At 55.2% G+C, this 16,265-nt stretch overlaps 1 protein-coding gene across 3 annotated transcripts in view; it reads right to left on the bottom strand.

Moving 5' to 3' along the window:
* SHISA6 (shisa family member 6) overlaps positions 1 to 13,938 on the bottom strand; it is a 254,345-nt gene extending 240,407 nt beyond the window's left edge. For 2 of the 3 annotated variants that reach the window (XM_043903867.1, XM_043903868.1), the window contains exon 1: positions 13,212 to 13,852. In XM_043903867.1, the coding sequence (XP_043759802.1) occupies positions 13,212 to 13,852 (641 nt within the window). Of the gene's footprint in view, positions 1 to 13,211 lie in introns of all 3 variants that reach the window. The other variant, XM_043903866.1, reaches the window with a different exon arrangement.
* Positions 13,939 to 16,265: the final 2,327 nt, after the last annotated feature.

Here is a 16,265-nt window from a genome sequence, read left to right as displayed (position 1 = left end):
ATCCCTTTTTCTTTTTTTCTCTTTCTTCTTTCCTTCCTTCTTTAAAAAAAATTTTTTTTTAAAATTTTTTTTAACATTGTTGTCATTTCCAAGTTTAAGTACCTTCACATCAATGCAACTATTGAAAGGGTGGGGTACCCAAGGGTGGAGGTTGCTCCACTGTACCTAGTCACTCAGTCATGCCCGACTCTTTGTGACCCCATGGACTGTAGCCCACCAGGCTCCTCTGTCCTTGGGGATTCTTCAGGGAAGAATACTGGAGTGGGTTGCCAGGCCCTCCTCCAGGGGATCTTCCCGACCCAGGGATCGAACCCAGGTCTCCTGCATTGCAGACAGATTCTTTACCGACTGAGCCTCCAGGAAAGCCCAAGAACACTGGAGTGGGTAGCCTATCCCTTTTCCAGGGGATCTTCCCAACCCAGGAATCGAACCAGGGTCCCCTGAATTGCAGGTGAATTCTTTACCAGCTGAGCCACCAGGGAAGCCCATGCTCCAGTGGGCAGACCTCAGAGGAAAGTGAATCCTGGCTTCCCACAAGAATTAACTGAACGAGAATTGCGTCCGAGGAAGGGAACACACCACCTCCAGGGGGAGAGGGAACCCCAGCTCTAGACACATCTGGCGCCCAGAGGGAGAGGCACTAAAACGTATCATCTGCCCCTGGGAACCAAGAGGGTCCATGAGTTTAAGATGTTAAAGACAAGCGTTCGCAGGAGGCCACGTGCAGAGAGCATTCTTATATGAGTGGAGTGTGCGAGGAAAATGCATTTTCTCCTGCAGCCCGGGGCTGCCGCGTGTGTAAGGATACGAGTTATCTCTGTGGACCTGAGCCTCCCAGGTGCGCTGAGAACAGAAGGGGCCGGAGAAGAACACGCCTCCACAACTGGAGAGTCCCCCACCCCAGAGCAGGGCAACAGGCCAGAGCAGGGCTGAGCCCTGGTCACGGGCACAGAAAGTGACAGAAGTTGCCATGAGCCTGCTTCCTGTTTTCAGGAAACGCTCTAAGGCAGAGAAAGACGGATGCTGACCTCCAGGAGTGAGAGGAAGGGGGCTTACTTAGCTAGGGGTCCCTCGAGAGCCACCGAAGCTGGCCAAGGGAAAGAGGCCAAGGTCCTTTCCTGTAAGGGTGCCTCTAAGGACATCCTTTATCATACTGTCCACGGGGTTCTCGAGGCAAGAACACTGGAGTGGTGTGCTAAATGGACTCGAGTTTGAGCAAACTCCAGGAGAGAGTGAAGGACAAGGAAGCCTGGCGTGCTGCAGTCCATGGAGTTTCAGAATGAGTCGGACAAGACTTAGCCGCTGAACAATAACAAAGGACATCCTGTCTTGTCCTATAGTGGATGCAATGCTGCCTGGTCAATCCAAAGAGTGGTGTCGGGACAGCAATGCGGGAACAGACAATAGGGGAAGAACGGACGGAGGCAAGACAGAGATCTGTCCTCTTAAACCCAGAGACAGGGCCAGTCGTCCTGTCAGCTTCTAGGTCCCTGGCCTCTCATGCCCAGCTGGTCTTCCTGTGGCCCAAGGGAGCGAGGGGAACCCCACGTGGTAGCATAATCCATCAAAGCCCAGGGCGAGAGAGTTTACAGATTGAGAACCTCAGGGAAATACAAAAGAACAGAAAACAAAAAGAAGGGAAATTAGTAGGAGCGCCCAGAGGGAATTCAAAAGGGAATCTGAAGCAGCCCGATGGGCAAGCATCACCAATCCAGCAGATTGGGGGTGGGCTAGTAATGGGGTGGGCTAGTAATCCCACTCAATAACATGGGGTTGGGCTAGTAATGCCACTCAATAACACAGACGTGGAAATTATAACACACTTGAAAGGAAATGCATTTTTACGGCTTCCTGGGCCATCGCAGGATTACCAACTAGGCTAAAAAAAAGAAAAGAAAAAAATTGATCTTCGGAGAGCTACTTTATTGAACAGATAAGAATGATTTGTAATTAGCATGCCGATTGTCTGCAGAAGGGCCTGCTTGAACACAGTCTGTCTTTCTGCCTGGTGGACGCACCCTGTACCATCCCTGCGGTCTCGTCTGAGCTATTAATCTGTTCGTCACAGCTTTTTATCAGACAGAGAAAAGAAAAGCAACTTAGCCGAAGTCCCATTTGGATAAATTTTGAATTAGCAGAGTCTGAATCGATGCAGTCTAATGAAGTTACAGCAGGACAGGACAAGTTTAAGAAGGAGAACTAGAGGAAGTGAGGAAAGGAATAAAAGAACTCTCAACAGAGGAGGAATCAAAAGAAGGACAGATGGAGACAGAGGCCTCGGTGGTCAAAGACACCGAGAGGAACAAGAAGCAACATTTTAATGATGTGACTTAAAAGACAGAGGGACAAGCAGCAGATCCTCTGCTGAAAGCCGGGTTCTCGTCGCAGATGCTGGGGGTGGGGGAGGGGGCGCTGGCACAGAGGTGGGTAAGAAGCTGGCTGTTGAGGCTCTGAGGACAGAAGAGCTGAGTGAGTTCCCACAGCCTGAAGAGCCTTCCGAGCCGACGGGACAGCATTCCTGGGAATGTTCAGGCAGATTTCTCAGGATACAATAAAAAGGCAGAGAAGGTCCAAGAGGGAGGCTGGAGTCCAGATTCTTCCAAAAGTTCTGGAGCAGCCTCAGCACGTGGGCTGGGCTTCCTGCCCAGTCACTTCAGGAGGTGGGTTAACATAGGGCCACCTTCAGTTGCCCAGACATGGGGGTGACCGAGGCCAGAGTTCCTACCGAGAGGATCTGAGGCTGATCAGAGGACTGAGGGAGCAAAGCTCTCCTGGAGACATCTTCTTTGCTATTATGGGGGCCGGCCCCCTCCCTGCCCCAGATTCCAGGGGTCTGTACCCCAGAACCTCAGAGTCCAGGGTGGGTGGGTTCTGGACATATTCCCCTCCTTCTCACTCTGGCACCTACTCCCAGGGTTCAAATCCTTCCTCGCTGGAGCAGCAGGATGGAAGGAAGAGGGAAGTGTTGACTGTCTGGGTGGGAAGCCTCCTTCCCAGAAGAGGACATTTGGCTGAGGGAACAGCGACTCTGTCCAGAGGACAGATGTCCTAAGTAATGAGACTTTAATGTCGGAGCTAATGGGAACAGTACACGAGACCAAATGCCAAAAAAGCAAGGAAGAATGAGAGTGTTTGTGAAGCCTGCAGAAAGCTGTGACTCCCCTCCCAAACGCTGGGGAACGGGGCCAAGCTCGCGGCTACCCAGAGCCTGGCTGGAACTCAGCTTCCATGGGTCCCGAGGTGGGACCAGGGCAGGAGGGTCCAGGGTTCTCCTGCCCCTCTGACCAGGGTGGGGGCTGCAAACAGTGCCCAGAAACCTCCACGCTCCCACACCTGCCTTGATCGGAGGGTCAAGGACCTAAGCTGCAGACCCGGGAATGTGAGCTCTGCCAGGGACCACCACCATAGCTGTGACCGTGAGCAGGACCACCACCAGCGGTCAAGATGGCTGAAGCTAGAGAGCAAACCCCAGGGCTCTTTCCTTTTCATGGGCTTTTCGGGACAGAGGGCTTGAGGCCTGGAAAAGCAGAGAAACTCCGGTGAAGATTGAGGAATGAGAACGCAGGGCTCAGAGAAGTAGAGCGGGGAGGCAGGGTGAGCTGGCCGGGATTCTGGGTCTGGCGAGCACTGTGCTCGATGTTATAAATGGGGCAGAGTGGGGAGCTGTGATAAATGGAGCTGTTTGTGAGCCATACGTCTTTGTAATTAAAACTGGGAATGGCGCGAGGTCCATCCTCTCACCCCTCAAATCGCTTCTTTTCTCTAGTGCCCCATTACTCTCAGGAGCCAGGACTCCTGCAGAATTGCTCTGGGGGAGTCCTTTCAATATTGCAAAGGTTTAAGGGGGAAGTTGTTTGACGGTCTTTTTTTTTTTCTCCAATTAAAACCAGTGTGTTTTTGTGTGTTTTTACTTTTTACCTTTTCTTGGTATTGTCTTCACAATCCTCCACCAGTAAAATCTCGAAAAGTAGATTATGAGCTCGAATGATTCTCAAAAAGAAGCCCTTTTCACTGCCTCGGGCACCTTATGCCTGCAGGCAATGCAAATGGGTCCACCAGCCCAGAATCTAGGTACCCTGGTCCTTAGGTCACTCATCCTCCGGTCCCTTACAGAAATGACACATCTCAGGGGACAAGACCCTGATGCTGGGAAAGATTGAAGGCAGGAAGAGAAGGGGGCGACAGAGGATGAGATGGTTGGATGGCATCATCAGCTCAACGGACACGAGTTTGAGCAAATTCAGAGATAGTGAAGGACAGGGGAGCCTGGCGTGCTGCTGACCATGGAGTCACAAAGAATCGGACACAGCTGAGTGACTGAATAACAACAACGGGGGATGATTTCTTTGCTTTCTCAAGCAGTCTAAGCATCACTGACTCGTTTACATTCAGGAAGGTGAGAGCCAGGTGCCCTGCTGGCCCGCAAAGGAGACAGTGGCCAGCAATGGACTAGCTGTGTGATCTTGGGCAAGTTACTAAGCCTCTCTGAGTTGATTCTGTGTTCTGCGAAACGGCTCCAGACTCAGGGTGGTAGAAGGATGCAGTGAGCTCACACAGGATGCCAGGTACAGAAGGAAGTCCTGGAGGAGGGGTGCTCTTCTGAGTATTTCCCCATCCCCCACAACTCCTGCTTCATCCACGTGACCTTGAGTTCTCACCTAACTGAGCTCTCAGGTCCTAAACATTGGCTTTCTGGAGTGACAGGTGATGGGGTCAGGCATCAGAAGCTCCAGGGAGACACAGTTCTCCACTTCCGGACGCCTGAGCAGAGGGAGGGGGACGGCTAGCGGCAGAGCAGAACTGACCTCTCCCAGAGTGCTCCAGAGTGGCCGTGAGGGGTTGGTGGGAGCAAAGGCTTTGCCCCAGCCCCTCAGCACCCACTGGCTCCCGAGAAGAAGGCACAGCAGCGCAGCCCACTGCCTCACCAGCACCAAAGAGGAACAGGACTTGGCCACAACTGCTACACCTGATGGCTCCTTGTCACCTGCCCTGAAACTCAGCCTGCCCCATCCTGGCTCCATTTCTGTGATCAACCCCGTGGAATGAATGTACTTTTGGGAGTCTGGGGAGGCACAGTTAGCACACGAGGACTCGCCCAGCAATGCTCACCGGAAACCCCATCTTTCTGTGCTTGCAAACACTTCTGCTTCATCAGTGGCTGTGTAGCCCAAGCGGTGACCTCATCTGCGTGCCAGACTGCAGAGGTGCTGGCGTTCTGATGGAGGGGAGGGGAGGCAGGGCATGGCAGACACCCGGCTCTGACCCCCATGCTTGGCCGCATGCATCCCAAAGAAACTGGGTCCCTCTACCCTCAGAATCAAACTAGGAAAGTTGGGCTACCTGTCTACTATCTCATGCAGAAATGTGGGACCATATTTAATCTTTTCTAGGGGGTTATTTGAGCCCTTTTTTGCACACCAAACCCCTTCTTTCCCCCTCTCCCAGCTCCTCTGCTGTCTGCCAAGACACACAGGGAGAGCACGAAGCTGTTTTTCTTAAGGGCAGTAATCACCCTTCCATGTAGGGAGGGGCCCCTTCCGAGCGGTCATCATGAGCAGAGGACTCGAATGCATTCAGCACCAGGATGCCTCCTCTGGGCCCCTGCCTTTGGAGGCAGTTGACGCGGCCTCCGGGCAAGCAGGTCTCCCTCCCTTCTGATCAGTAACCAGCTGAACACCTCTTTCATTCATCAGCCTCAGCCCCGTGACATAGAAGCTTATAACCATCTACCCTAGGAGGATAAAAATATGCTAGCATGATGAAAAGTCAAAACAACACACATGGGCTCTGAAAGCACTTCCAAGAGAGGAACCGTGGCAAAAATTTCTTGGGGAGAATCAGCAGGTGGTTTCCCAAGGTGACCACCGAGAAGGATGACACACAAGGACAGGTACATCCTGCTTCTTTCCCAGGAGGACTTGGGCATGTTGCGGGTGAAAGCCCCAAACTGCAAGCCACAGAGGTGAATTTCAACAGAATGATGGAACCCAAGTTTCCAGCTTCATCAGTCATCCTCCTCAAAGCTTCTCTGGTCCCCTCAATTTGTATACACCCTGGCCCTGCAATATCTCAGCCCAGAGCTGAGAAAAAGCAAGATGGGTGCCAGTGAAGGTGCTTCCATGAGTCATAGAGCTGTCTTACATGCAGGAGCCATCCTGGAGGACAGACCTGAAATCACCCACTTTGGGGGCCAAGGGATGTCTGGGGGCACTCTGAAAATGAAAGTCAATCAGTCGTGTCTGACTCTATGCGACTCCATGGGCTATTCAGTCCATAGAATTCTCCAGGCCAGAATACTGGAGTGGGTTGCTATTCCCTTCTCCAGGGGATCTTCCCAACCCAGCGATCGAACCCGGGTCTCCCGCACTGCGGGCTGATTCTTTACCAGCTGAACCACAAGGGAAGTCCAAGAATACTGGAGTGGGTAGCCTATCCCTTCTCCAGCAGATCTTTCTGACCCAGGAATCAAACCGGGGTCTCCTGCATTGCAGGGGGATTCTTTACCAACTGAGCTATCAGGGGCGCTCTGGTCTCTGGCAAAAACTGAAACGTGCATCTACCTGGTGGGTTCCAGCATTCCCACCCATCGCTGGGAGAGACAGAAGGCATTCACAGCCCGTGTGTTTAATTACAAGTTTCTGCCCACAGTTTTATCCACAACTCACTGCTCTCGTTCACAACTCTGTGGCTTGTGCTGTATTTTCCTTCTTCAAATGGTCTGCGTTACTCAGCTATTATTAAAGGATCATAATAATAACCTCAGAGCAGGGTACTGCCCTTTACAAAGGAATTCGGAGAAACTGCCAGGGACCAAGGAAGTAAACGCAAGTCATTTTAGTGGACGGAAAAAATGAATGAGAAAAGGGCTGAATAAAAATATAGGGAAGTAGGAGGGAGAAGGCTGTCACTCACATCTCTAAATATCTGAAAGTTATCTGGTGATGACTAAGACACATGTACATAAAGTAAAATAGGAGAGATTTCCCACCAGGTGAGAAGACGAGGCTTGACCTGGTGGCCCAGGACACCAGCACCATGGCTTCTAGTTCAATATCGCTCATTCCCTCCCTGGGGGCCCTTGGCATTGTCATCTGGCCTCCCTGGGCTCCAGCTGCTTGGCTTACAAAATTACAGAGCTAAGTTAAATGACTAGACTGCAATAAAAATTCTATGGTTCTGTGCCCATGGATGACAAAATAAAAGAAAGTACTACTCTGACTTCTCAGAGCATTTTGGTTTTACTTCCAGAAATTTAAATGTATATATATAGACGAGGTTAGCAATGTGCCCTGAATAGGTGGAAAATAAGCCTGCTCAAGGCCAAAGAACTGAGACCTTCTGAGAGGTCACTGATAAAGCTTCCCACCAAGCCCTCGTTCCTGTCTGCAGCAACTGAAAAGATGCTGGGAGTGTGGAGTCATAAATGTGACCTGGGGAGAAATAAAAAAATAGGTGTTTCCTAAGATAGAGAAAAGGGCGGGGGGAATCACATTTTTAAATGTATTTCAAACATAAACTTGGGCTCAGGGGTAAAAGAAGCCACCTGCCAGTGCAGGAGATACTGAAGACACAAGTTCGATCCCTGGGTTGGGAAGATCCCCTGGAGAAGGAAATGGCAACCCCCATTCCAGTATTCTTGTCTGGAGAATTCCAAGGACAGAGAAGCCTGGTGGCCTACAGCCCAGGGGTCACAAAGAATGGGACACGACTGAGCGCCTGAGAACGCGCACAGAAATGAACGCAACCCAGGTCCTCATCAAGTCCATTAAAGTTCCCTGTCCCCATCGCCCATCTGAGATGGTCTTGACACTAGGAAATTCAAACCACAACTCTGTGGCTCCATGAGATATATATTGTCAAAGGATGTAAGACAAAAATGCACTTGAATTCATCCTAATTTCAAAAATAAGCTTCTGCGGGACTTTGAGTGGAGGGACAGGGGTGGCAGAGAAGGCCAGTGATGATACCCAGCAGCCAGGGGCTGGGAGCTCCTTCCACCACTCGCTGGGGATTCTCACTGATTCTAGGGAAGGAGCCAGACCGAAGACCTTGTGACCATCCCTTCAGGCCATGGAGAAACAGGCAGAGGAGTTGAGAAGAGGAAGCTTCTTTTTGAGTCGTTCCCTTCTCTCCCAGGCCCCAGGGCCTGTCCATCTGGGATCATCTCTTGGTCAGCTCACTTTTTCAGCTCTAAACCACTGCTTCCTGCATAGTTGATCTGAGATCGACTGCATGCTCACTCTGATCTCTCATTAAAACAGGTTGAAAACAATGCACTGGGCTCTTTCTCCTCCTGTGTCCTAGCAGCCGGAAACTGTGGGTCAACTCTTAGGACCACAGCAGAAGGTTTCTTCAAATGAACGTGCTCTGAGTGTGAGCAGGAAAGGGGACAGAAATGCATGCCTTCCAGGGCTGAGGTGGGGGTGGAGCACCCAGGAAGACAGCAAACAACGTTCCAGGGAGGACTCCCCAAGCGCCAGGATTTTTGCATGGCTGACCCACTCCATCAAAAAGGAACTCTGCTTAGGGGCTTCCCTGGCAGTCCAGTAGCTAAGACTCTGAGCTCCCAATGCAGGGGGCCCAGGTTTGATCCTTGCTCAGGGAACTAGATCCCACATGCTGCAACTAAAATCCAGCATACAAGACTGGCATGCTGCAGTCTAAGGGGTCACAAAGAGTCAGACATGACTGAGCGACTGAACTGAATTGAGATATATATATACATATATATATATCTTTTTTTTTTTTTTTTAAGAATGAACTCTGCTTAGCCTCATGAGTCAAAGGTAACAGGCTTACATTTTATGATTTGAAATGCTCTGTGCCAATAGCTGGTGGGCAGGGCTCATCTGTTGAATGAACACACATGCAAGTGGCTGCAGGGTCAGGAGGAAACCAAGCGCCGGGGATCTGGGCAGTGCAGTCCATGCTGGCACCTGGTCACCTTCCTCCCTTTCCTATTGTTGCTCCTTTCTGTCTTCCTGGTATCCTTCCCCTGACCTCTCCCCTCATAAGCCTTCCTAAATTCTTCCACAATTTCACTTCTCTCACTCTCTGCATTTTTTCTTACTCCAAGAAAATGGAAAACATGCAAGGCTAAGACTTTCAGTCCAAGGCAAGATGCATTTTTTTCCTTTCCCTCAAACTGCTATATTTGAAGTTTAAAAAAAAAAAACCAAAATACAAGTTGACTCTCGGTTTAGATCAATTCATTCTAGTGAGCCCATGGTGCTTCAAAACATGGAGTGTTTGAAGTGATTTGACAATTCATTGCCCAGGAACCTGGGACGAGAACTCACTAAATCAGTTGGCAGAGTGGTCCCACTGCCGCAATTACGTGGCCTATGCGGACAAAACAGGGCTCTTCAGGTTTGTAATTAATTTCTGTAGGAGGAAAAGGTAGGACACAGTGTTCCCTTGATGTTTCTAGAAATAAGCAGAAGAACTCAAGATGTAGGCCCATTTTGATTAGGTTACCTGGGGTCACGAATATGCTTCCTTCTCCCTAATGACATCAGCTCAGGTTTTTCTTCCCACAGCCCTGAGCACTTCTCCACGCCCATCTGCACCTTAAATTCCTCCACCCTTCATCCCTGGGCAGGCAGAGTGAGGACCCTGGGCATCTCTGGCCTCACCCACTGCACCTACAGCACCCTAAAAGCTTCCTGACCTCACTAGCCATTAAAAAAAAAAAAAAAAAAAAAAGGCACACTGTTCCTCCCTCAGAATGATTCTCATTTCTAAGACTCTAATGAATCAACACAGGGTGAGGAGGAGGAAGGAACGGGTGGGAATGTGAGCGGGCTGGTTCAGAACTGAGGAGCCCTTCTCTGAAGCCATGTTTTGGGCAGAGCCCCTGCCCCTGGGGCCTCGGCAGGCCCTCACTGAACAGACAGCCCCAGGGAAGCCTTGCCAAAGCTCTTCCGAACACTGAGCTCCGGGCGGGGACGCCCCGTGGTCTGGCAGCTTGCGTCTCAGCCTGGGCAAGTGCAAAGGAAGGGCCAGATGAGGCTGAGATCCTGATGGGAAGTGGGGTCCCGGGTGGGAAAGACAGGCACCCAATGTCAGGGCTCTCCAGAACCAGAGCCCGGCTCTGCCTCTGGTCCCCAAGGCCACCTCTCTCCCCGCCCTGGGGTCCAGCTGAGAGTCCATGCTCACGTGCTCCGGTGTGAGAGCTGGTGGGTTCCCTGCAGATGCGGGGCGCAGGGCGATGGCTCACACAGACAGCAAGGTCTAATCGCTTCTGGAAAAGACTAAATCTGTTCCTCCCTGCAGGGGCTGGAGAGGGAAGAGGGAGGCCCACCCTGAGGGATGCGCAGAGGGCCGGCGGAGGGCCAGCCAGGCTCGGACACCTGAGGAGGCAGATGGCCCATCCTGAGGCACATCCTTCTTTTGACCCTTCTATCGCTCCCACAAACATCCCTCCCGCTCAGCCCGTCTGCCCATCTACCATCTTCACAGAGGCTCACACGCTGGAACAAGTCAAATAACCTTTGCCGTCTCAGAAAGGAAATGCCTTTGCTGAACTATTTCAAGGAGTCCGGAACAGAGCCCACGTCCCACCTCCTCCGTGGGCCTCTGAGGATACACGTTCCTTCTCCCTCACCTTCTCCAGGGAGGACTCATTACAGCGTGAATATTTATCTCTTTCTCTAGCACCCTCTCTTTCTCCCCTGCCCAACAAGACAATCTGCACCCCAAACTCCCTGGGACAGCAAGCATCAACCTCCAAGCAAAGTGGGAGCGTGGTGGTACCACGCGGGCATACCCGGGAGTCAGTGGGAAGCTCCTGCTAATGTGCAAACTCACCCTGCCACGCCTGGCGAGGGAGAGGTCGGGGTGGGCTGCGATGTCCCTAAGTGGTCCAGAACTGAAAAATAAGTTTCTCTGATCTGCCCAAGGTCACTCGGGGAGTGTCCTAGATGGCTCGCTTGTGCTCTGTCCCCTCCCCCACCCCCTTAAACACAGAGACGGGCTCTGTCCCCTACCTAAGAAGCATCAACACGACGGCTTCCCAAGCACTGATCAGGCGAGCCTGCAGCTGCTGGAAGAGGTGCTGTGAACTGAATAAAATCAGGAGGTGAATTTGAGGGAGAAACAGCCCACATTTACATAATGGTCTGAGGGCCGAAACTCATCACCCTTCCGATGGCTACCTCTCTCCCCCAAACTCGGAGAGAAAACAGCCCCCACGGCATCGCCTTGAGCCGCACACCCATACACACACTAGTCACCCTAGTTTGGGGTGGGCTGGGGGTTCAGTGTGGTGAGGTGACAGGGACGTCTCCCTCCAAGGTCACAGCCCACAGAACAGAGGCCAGCGCCAGCCTCCTCAGGCCACCTGCATCCTCCCAGAGGATGATGAATAAACTCAGTAAGAGGCAGAGGAAAAGGCAAGGGACAGGTTTCCCAATGGGGTGCAGACAAGAACGGCCTGGGGACGAGAGAAACCCAAAGAAAGCTTCATGGGAATCAGCCAGCTGGAGACCACAGCCAGCCTGGAAGGGGTGATGAGAGGCCAAAACAGTCAAAGAAAGAGAAGGTGGACAACCTTGGGGACCTGGAGGCAGAGGCAGAGGAATAAGAACCCAGCACACCTGCTTCAGGAAGGGGAGCCAAGAGAGAGAATTCTTTGCCAGATGAAACCCGAAGGACAGAGTGCCTTGCCCTTATTTTGCTCTCCACCCCCCGATCCTCTGCTTTTAAGAGCCAGGACTGAGCACAAACTATTTGTCACAACTCCTCCATCATTTTCCCTCTAGCCACTGACTTACTCCCTGAGAGACAAGGTGGGGGTGGGATGGAGCAACGGTGCTTCAGGGTTAATGAGCGATGACGATAAACCCATCTCCTTTCGGAAGCTCAGTTCCAACACTCGAGTTTGTCAATATTAAAGTACCCATACTTTGTGGATTTTGACTCAAAATCAGCCACAGAGCATCATCTTTTCTCAACACCCTCAGTATCCAGGGGGGGGAAAAAGAGATGCCCAGAAATTTCTATCTGCCTTTCTCTCTCTTCATCAAGGTACAGGTGATTGATGTCCTCAGCAGTAAGGGAAGAAGGTTTTCAGGCCAAAAGGATAACAAGCCGAGTGCAGAGATGAGCTGAAGCTCTAGGACTCTGGGTGGGAGCCTGCAGGCAAACTCAGAAGGAGGGCTGGTCTAGGGGGTGGTCTCCATGACTAGGGCAGTGCCCACATTTTGTGCCAGAAACGGAGGCACGTTCCAGAGCAGGGTTCGTTCCTTGAAAGACTCTGCTGAACCATGTCCAGCCATTCATCAGAGCTGAGCTTGCATCCCCTGGGTGCATGGTTCCCTGAGTTGTAAAGAGAGACTGGTTTCTCCATTCCCTCAGCTTTGACCTCCCAAGGGGTGCTCCGGAAGCTAGGGTGGCAGGGTGGGAGGCAGTCAGGGTGGAAGCCTGGACAACCATATCTTGAGCCCTTGGCATAAGTTTTGGCAGGAGGCAGCCCTCCACTGCCTCCCTGGTGTAAGCAGTGAAAGATGCCCACCACGTTGAACATAACAAGAAGCATTCACTCTGAGTTCTGCCCACGGGGCTTAAAAGAACAAGTCCTCCAGTCTCAGCAGGGCAGATAAGCATCCTACCCGGCAGGATGCAATGAAGAGAAACCATCTGCCCTTGGTCAAGAAGGAATGGACAGATTTGAATTCCTGCTTACCCAGGAGGCTCCCTTTCTCTATCACCCCCATCTCTCTACACACCCGGGAACAGTCAGTCCACACTCTTTTCAGTAAGGTTCCAACACTGTTCAGCTCCCTACATCCAAGATGACTGCTCCGGCTTGATTCAGAAAACCAAATGCAATAAGCGCCTACAGCGAGGTGCCCACCTGCCATGAAACCTGCACCCTGAAACCCCACCCTGGATTACGGGAAGGTGCACAATTGCTACACTCAAACTCGGGGATTCCACCAATACCTATTTGGCCCTGTAAATGCCCCTACCAACCAAAGCGTGCGTGTCCGGTTCTGAAGAAATGGAGCAGAGGGCGCCGAAGGCTCTGATTTATTGCCTGTCAAAGAGGCAGGGGAGAGAAGTTGACTTAAGAGAGTGGAGGCAGCCCGAGGAGGGCGGGGGGTGAGATGCCAAGAGGACAGGGAAGCCTGAGAAGAGGGGTGAGCCGCCGGGAGGGAGGCTGGGGAGACAGGCGGGCCACCCTACCCACGCCGGGCGGCCGCGCTCACCTGTGGATGTTCATCTCCCGCGGCGGGCGGTGGGCCTTGTCATAGGAGACCTTGGCGAAGACGCCGGCCACGATGACGAAGGCGATCACCCCGCAGGTGATGTAGACGGTGAAGTTGGTCTTGTCCTTCTCCGGGTCGTACTTGTTCTCGGGCCCCGGCGACACCACCTTGGTGCTGGGCGTCTGCACCCACACCGGGCTCTGGTAGTTGGTGCACTGGCGCTGATCCAGCTTCTCGTGGCGCTTCTTGCAGCAGAAGCGGTAGTAGCAGGTGCCGCAGCAGTACAGGTAGCCGCTCTCGCTGTTGTTGCACTCGAACTCCTTGTCGTATTGGCCGCTCACGTCGTAGTAGCCCCAGCACGTCTCGTAGGTGACGGCCGCGCTGGCCGCCGCCACCGCCGCTGCTGGCTGTCCCCGCCGGCTCCCCGCCTCCGGGCCGCCGGGCGCCCGGACGGTGCCGTTCAGCTCGCGGCCGCCCCGGGCCAGGGCGCCCCCGGGCCGCCGGCCCCCGACGGCCGCGGCGCCGGCGCTCAGGGTCCGGTTGGCGGCGCGGCCGCGGGCGCCCCAGGCTCCGGGCAGCAGGTCCAAGGGCTGGAGCGAGAGCAGCGGCAGCAGCAGCAGCAGGAGGCGCCGCAGCGCCATGGCGGGGCCGGGCGGGAGGGCGCGGGAGGCTTCCGCGGCAGGCCGCTCCCCGGGCCGGCCGGGCTCCGAGGGGGGCCGCGCGGGCCGGGCGGGCGGCGCGGGGCGGTCAGCGGCGCCTGGGCGATGGCGCCATCGGGGCGCGGGCGGGCGGGCGGCGGCGGCGGCAGCGCGAGGTACGCACGGACCAGCCCAGCGCGGGCGGCCGGGGCTCAGGCTGCGCGCCGGCTCCGCGCTCCCCCCGCGGGCTCGGCGCGCCTCCCGGGCAGCCCCATCCCCCGCCGGCGGCGGCAGCGGCGGCCCCGCGCGCGGCTCGGCTCAGGCGGGACCCGAAGCGCGGCTCCGGGCGGCGGCGGCGGCGGCGTGGTCCCGTCCGGGCGGATCCTGCGGGACAAGACGGAGAGCCGGTCACGGGGTGGGGAGACCGGGAGGCGGGCGGCGGGCGGGGAGGGAGCGCGCAGCCCTCGAGGAGCGAGGCTGGGGCCGGGAGGGGCGCGGAGCCCGCTCCCGAGACGGGGCCCGGCGGCCCCGGGGCGCACCGGCCGCCCGATCCCCGGCCGCCGGCCCCGCGCGCGCGCGCGCCCCCGCCGGCTCCCAGGGACGGAGCGGGCCGGGGTCGGGCGGCGAGCGGGGGAGCGCGCGGGGCCCGACCTCACTCACTCACCATGCCCGGCTGCGACTGCAGAGGCGGCGGCGCGGCGGGCGGGCGGGCGAGCCGGAGCCGCCGGCTGGCCGCCTGCACTAGTGCCGGAGCGTGTGCGAGAGGAGCGAGGGAGACTCGCATTCACACACCCGCACACGCGGGAGCGCCGCGCGGGGAGGGGACGGCCGGGCCGGCGGGGGAGGGGAAGGGAGCGGAGGGGGGCCGCCGCTCGCCGCCGCCCACGTCTGCGCTCCCGGGCGCCCGGGGAGGGGGCGCTCCTCTCCGTGGCTGCCCGCTCGCAGCGCGAGCTCCTCTCCGAAGCTCCGCGTCACCAGAGCCCAGGACTCCGGTTCATTCCCACGGCGAAGAGGGGCCCGGGAGCGGGGGGTGTGGGGAGGGGGGCGTCCCCTCTGGAGCCCGGCAGCTCCGGCCCGGCCCAGAGCTCGTGGCCGCTCCCACCTCTCCCCGGTCCGGGCGTGCGCGACCCGAGCGGGTGTTGGGGTGTCTGCGAGCCTTTGCCTCTCCCTAGTGGCGACGCTCGCAGCTGAGGGACGCGGTCAGGCCCATTGCTACAGGTTCCTAAACTGAGACCTGGGGTCACGTGGCTCGCCTGAGGTTACCCGGCCACCGGCGAGCGGGGCCTAAGCGCTCCCCGCCTTGGCACTTTGCTCTCCCACTGGTCCCCCATCCTCCCTCGTGCATATGGGCAGCCCTGGGCAGGCCTCGTTTCCTCTTTCTGAGACTTTCTCCAGAGCATCGGGGCAGAGTTAGAAAAAGTCTCTGAGACTCAGCTTTGAAATGCCTTCGCTTTAGCTGTTGGGGGCCGGCGGCCGGGGGTGGGGGTGGTGGAGAAGGGGGCGTTCCTGCGTGGTTACTGGTTGGGTCTGTAGAAAGCAGGCCTGGGTCTAACTTCAAAGCCATGAAGCCACCCAAGGGGGAGTTATAATCATCATCTGACCGTGATGTGTGTGGGTGGAGGCGGGGGATGGGGGTGGGGGGGGGGGCGGTGGGCATAAAGGAAAATGAGAACGAAAAGTAACGTCCAAAATTCTGCCCACGGTCCCAGCCTGGTGAGCAAGTGCCCAGGTACTTAGGTTGAAGGCAGGGGACAGATCCTCCCCGTGTGGGCAATAGAGATTGTCCCTAAAGCTGTCCATACAGTCCCAAGTGTGACCCGAACCAAGGACCCCAGTGCAGGAGAGGCAGAGCACATTTTCCCCAATCCGGAATGCATCAACAGGTCTGAAACCCCGATCCCCAGACACGAGAGGGAAGTCTGGATCCTGGGATGGGGGGTTTCACAAACTCCCCTGGCAGCCCCCCACTTGCTACTATCTCTCCATCTCCTCCCTCTTCCCCCGCACCCTGTGCCACCCACCACACCCCCAATTCTCTCTACTCAGCCACTGCCTTCTTTTTGATGACCGTTCAAGGAGCGTTTATTTAGTCAATCCTTATTCTACCCAGGCGCTAAGCGCTGAAATAAAAGATGAACAAGACAGCCTGTTTCCTCAAGGAGGAGGAGCTTGTAAACCATTGGGCAGGCAGATAACAGGTTGAGGACCTTATCCCTGCTTATGTCCCATGACAAAGGGGGCACAGGGTGCTCCAGGAGGCCCCCAGGAGAGAAAAGGTGGGTCAAAGGCAGCTTTCTCCATGAGGTAAGGAGCAGAGTCTCAAGAAGGACTGAAAGTTAACACAGCCAACAAGAGTGAAAGGGCACTCCCTGTCAGAGGGACCATCGCTCACAAAACCCAGCAGACAGGAAAGAAT

Source organism: Cervus elaphus, chromosome 5 (genome assembly GCF_910594005.1).
Source record: "Cervus elaphus chromosome 5, mCerEla1.1, whole genome shotgun sequence".
NCBI classification, from domain to species: Eukaryota; Metazoa; Chordata; class Mammalia; order Artiodactyla; family Cervidae; genus Cervus; species Cervus elaphus.
Note: the sequence above shows the minus strand (reverse complement) of the source record. Positions and strands in the feature narration are given on the sequence as shown.